The 4,667-nt window shown below is 30.3% G+C and overlaps 1 protein-coding gene across 1 annotated transcript in view; it reads right to left on the reverse strand.

Annotated features, from left to right (window-relative positions):
• LOC132735053 (tetratricopeptide repeat protein 27-like) overlaps positions 1–4,664 on the reverse strand; it is a 35,756-nt gene extending 31,092 nt beyond the window's left edge. The window contains exons 1-4 of the mRNA XM_060721953.1: positions 4,535–4,664; positions 3,441–3,636; positions 2,802–2,919; positions 2,109–2,249 (exon numbers count right to left, since the gene is read on the reverse strand). Of these exons, the coding sequence (XP_060577936.1) occupies positions 2,109–2,249; positions 2,802–2,919; positions 3,441–3,636; positions 4,535–4,589 (510 nt within the window). The 5' untranslated portion in view covers positions 4,590–4,664. The remainder of the gene's footprint in view (positions 1–2,108; positions 2,250–2,801; positions 2,920–3,440; positions 3,637–4,534) is intronic.
• Positions 4,665–4,667: the final 3 nt, after the last annotated feature.

The raw sequence follows: 4,667 nt of genomic DNA on the forward strand, positions 1-4,667 counted from the left end.
TTGCCAAAATTATTGAAATCTACGAAATTTGTACTGAAGTTAACTTATTTGAATTAAAGAACACAAAAGCTACATTATGGAAGCTATATTCCCTATTACTGGTCTAGTTAATTGGCCCTTTCTTTATTCACAATGACTTAGTATTTATACTGTGTTTACCTATAGTGTGTCAAGTTTAAAACATATCTTCTGTGTGGGTATGGAAAATATGTTTATCTTCATATTAAAAAAGAGACTGTACAGCAAATCTTTGTAATTTTCAAATATCAAATTTAAGTGTAATACATGTATATTTTTAAGCTACAATTAAATAAAGGTAATCATGTCTACCTGTTATATCTTAAAGTTTTCCTGTATGTTGATCAAAAATAAAAAGCCATTGCCAAATTTATTGTATAGTCCATATTTTATTTGAATAATTCTCATATAAAGGAAGAGAATATATCTAGTATTCTTGTAATTACGCCAATCAATTTTAATTAAGTGTCTAAAGTTGTTGCTTAACAAGCCATTTCTTTATGATACACAGTCATTTCCAAAGTCCTGTAAGCTATGTAAATATTGTACCAATATTCATATACCTATTCTAATGAATAACTTACTGAACTTTCATCTAGAAATGTGTCCATAGGACAAGGGTGCCCCCACATAGATATTTCTAAATTCAAATTTTCACCATTTTCATGTTGAATTCTCCTTCAAAGTGCTAGGGGGCTGTGGATGGTAATTTGAAATTTTACGTACCGTCCATGAACAGGCTCAATCAAACCAAGCATGCAACATTTTCAAGTTTGCCATTTTGGGCGTTCTTTAGGGATTTTGTTTTTGTAATGTTAACATACATTATATTTATTTACACTTATACACTTTTTCCATGGATTTTTTTCTAATTGATGAAATCAGTTGTGCAGTATGAAAAATTTGTTAAAATACACTGTGGACAGGTTATGTAATAAAACATATATTTGCCTGGAGCCTAATGCTATATAAGCATACAGCCATATATCTTTGAGCAATATAATCTATCTGTATTTTTATAACACTACAAAATACTAAAATGCAATATTTAACATTTTACATTGAAAACAGTCTTTTTTATTCAGAAAATATAAAGATGGTGCAAGTCTACATGTATACTCTAGAAAACTGTTATAGTCAATTCATTTTCTTTAAGCTTCATGCATTTACCATAACTTTATAAACATCTTCATGAATACATTAACAAGATTAATATTGATGATGTACTTCTCTCTACAGTGTAGACTATTTTCACAAAATAATTACACCATCTACGCAAGGAAAATACTCCATTTATAGTAAGGAATGTTATAATAATGGCATCTACAAACTTATATGGTAAAATATGATTACAAAAATGTGGCAGGCTGTTAAAAAATGAAGCAAGGGCAAAGTGCTTGACATAGCTAGATTTCATGAGAATACATATTATAAAAGGCATCTAAAAATGTTTTCATTGTCATGGAATATGATAAAACATTCTCTGTGGCCTTTCAGTCCATGTAACCATCAACCAGCTTCAAATACTACAGCTATACTACTGTTAGTACAACATAATAAATTTTATTATCATATACCTATGAAATGTACTCCCTAAAATGTATCCAAATCCTGAAGTGTGAATACACTTCAATGGTTAGAAAAATCCATTTAATGTTAATGACAAAATACGGTACCATATATGAAAGTGCCCGACTATTTTTCAGTTTGGTTCCCATCTTAGCTGTGTATGAGGTAGCATTTGGAAACAGGAACAAAAACTATTGAAGGCGTGACCTCTTACGCAAAAATTACATATTCATCCCTCATTCATGAATTTTACTTCTTGACATCTATATTTTAGTTTCTGATAGAAGTGTACTGAAATTCTTTTTGTTAAAAAAACAAACAATATAGGTATATAATAAAAGGATAATTATGTAGTAGTACCTTATAAGGCCATGTATTTTGTGGGAAAATTGATATCTTGCTTGTACCTTGATCTTGTGTGATATCAATTTTCCGCCGCTGCTTGTAGCAAAATACAAACCCTTATATATACAACATAATATTCCATATATCTATATAAATAATAATATAATAAATTTTACCTGAAGATGTTTATATCTATTCCTGCATTCAAGTAATAAAAATCTAGCAATGTATAAGAATTCAGGGTATGCAGCAAGGCTGTATATAGGTTCACCATCTATACTGAGTTCATCTTCTAGAAATACACTAATCTTTTCACCCTGAAATATACATTATTCTTCAAATATTTATATTTTTATATACTTATGTCATTGGGCAATATTATGTGTAGACTCTAGGAGCTTTAATAATTTTATCTGAATAAAATTCTATCTATTCTTTATTTATCTCCAAACTTATAAGATGCACAACATACAGTAGCTATTTATATTAGTAAGCATAAAGTAAATTAAATTATTTCAATAATTTCTATGACTTTTTTCATTTGGTTGAGTTTTTAGTCACATCAAATCTATTAAGTTCAACTGGCAATGTTAGATTTTTACGATTGAAGGAAACCTAGAATGTCCTACCTGCAAATTTTTAGACAAAACGAACAACTGAAAAAAATCACCAAACAATTTTACATAGCCTAGCAGAATTGCTTCCTTACTTGAGAGACATTAAAAATCTCTTAAGGACTAAAACAAACAAAGGTGAGGAGCAAGTGACTTGGAGTTAATGACAATAACCACTGCACAATAGAGACTCAAAAAACACAATTTTAAAAAATATGTAACATTATACAATGTAAAATAAAACTAAAATCTTACACAGAGATGATGTGGTAGTATTTGTGATGGGCAGAATTTTGATGGCCGTGGTCCGAGCCAGTTATTCTGTACAAACAGCTGTAGACATGACACGGCAACAAGTAAAATCTCCAACTCCCTGAAATAGAGGATGGTCATAATATTCAAACAACTTTCTTTCTTTCAAATGCAATGTAAAGTAACTGTGGTCAATATAAAATGTTGTTATCTGTCCTTCCATAAAATAAAAATATAAAATTTATAAGGAACCGTAAATAATTGAGAATTTTTTTAAAAAAAAATACTTCAAAGATTTGAAACATATGTAATATTGCATTTACTTGAACATTCATAATGTGCAACTTTAATACTTAAACTATATATCCATACATATGAAAGATGATACGTACAAGACAATGAGCAATTCAGCTCAATCAGATTTAATTATTAGTTACCTGTATCCAGTCATCATAGATCATCTAAGAACATCAATCCGGTAAGAATATTAAACAAATGTTCTGAATAAGTATTGATGAAACACAGGATCAAAATATGTGACATTTTTGTATAAAACATGACTGGTTACAGGTACCTATAACTTATAATTTGTGGAATAACAATGTGTGTTGTATATCAATATACTGACGCATGTTTCAATACCTTTCTTTCAACTGATCTTCACATTCTGCATGTAATATCTGTTCTATATTCTCATGTAGCAATGATTCCAGAGAAGCTCTTGTGTCACCGTGCTCTGAGAAAATCTGTTTAGCAAAATCTTGATTTAAAACAAAGCCATATTGACCATCACAGAATTTTTTAACAACTTCTGAATATTTTGATGAGTTGTCTACACCTGCAAATATAAGAATAATATAATTGTCAATTTTATGACACAATTAAAATGTTTGTAAATTGCAAACCTGTCCACCTAAACATGACCATTTTATGCTAAGTCTTGTTTTGTTCAAGTATGACTATGAACTTATAAATCGCTAATGGAACAATCACAACTTTTTGGATTAATAGCAAGCTCAGGAGCTGGCCCAAAGGGCCTGCTCGCAAGCAAGCTTTATGGTAACGAGAGTCCCTGCTAGATAGTGATGGTTTTGAGAACTTTTGTCTGAAGTAGCAAATTAACACATCGCAACTTTTCGAATCACAAGATGAGGACAAAAGCCAAGGTATTCTGTTTGAAAACATAAGCGTTGACTGGTGCCCTGCGCACTTATATGGGAACCATAATAGGACAGGGAACCAGAATAAATGAAAGCAGTGTATAAAACACCTAATGACAATTTTAAAATGGAAAATGTAAAATAAAAATGAACAATTATTTTATACTATTTCATGTTAAAAGAAAATCGAGCTCGCTTTGAGGCTTTGACTTTTTCATATTAATAATCATCAAGTATTCGAAGTTTTTACCCCAGGGATTTTATTTTAACAAACTTGGTAGACACCCAGGATGATTCTGTGCACTAGAGGATGTACATGCTAAATATCAAAGCTCTAGCAGTCTAGCTCTTTGGAAGATTTTTTAAGTAATTTCTTTCGGTTTAGCAACCAAAATTTAGCATTGAATGTTATTCCATGGACAATTATCAACAAATTTTGACAGCGGACTTGATTTTAAAAGCCTATCCGATTTTGATTAGTCCGAATCACTGCAAGTTCTTATATATGGAAATACCAAATTTAGAGCACCTTTACGATTAGTAAACGTGCATAAAACAAAAGAATATTAAACTTACATGATTGATTATTTTGTTGAAGCACTATAACCTCTAATTGTTGTAAGTTTGTCATGTTTATTTGAAATTTCACATGTGAAACATGGGCGCAGACATTTGTAATGAGGAATTGTGGGTCACTAATTAAAGGGAA

This window comes from Ruditapes philippinarum, unplaced genomic scaffold, assembly GCF_026571515.1.
Source record: "Ruditapes philippinarum isolate M1 unplaced genomic scaffold, ASM2657151v2 ctg16_1_1_1_1, whole genome shotgun sequence".
Classification (NCBI taxonomy): Eukaryota; Metazoa; Mollusca; class Bivalvia; order Venerida; family Veneridae; genus Ruditapes; species Ruditapes philippinarum.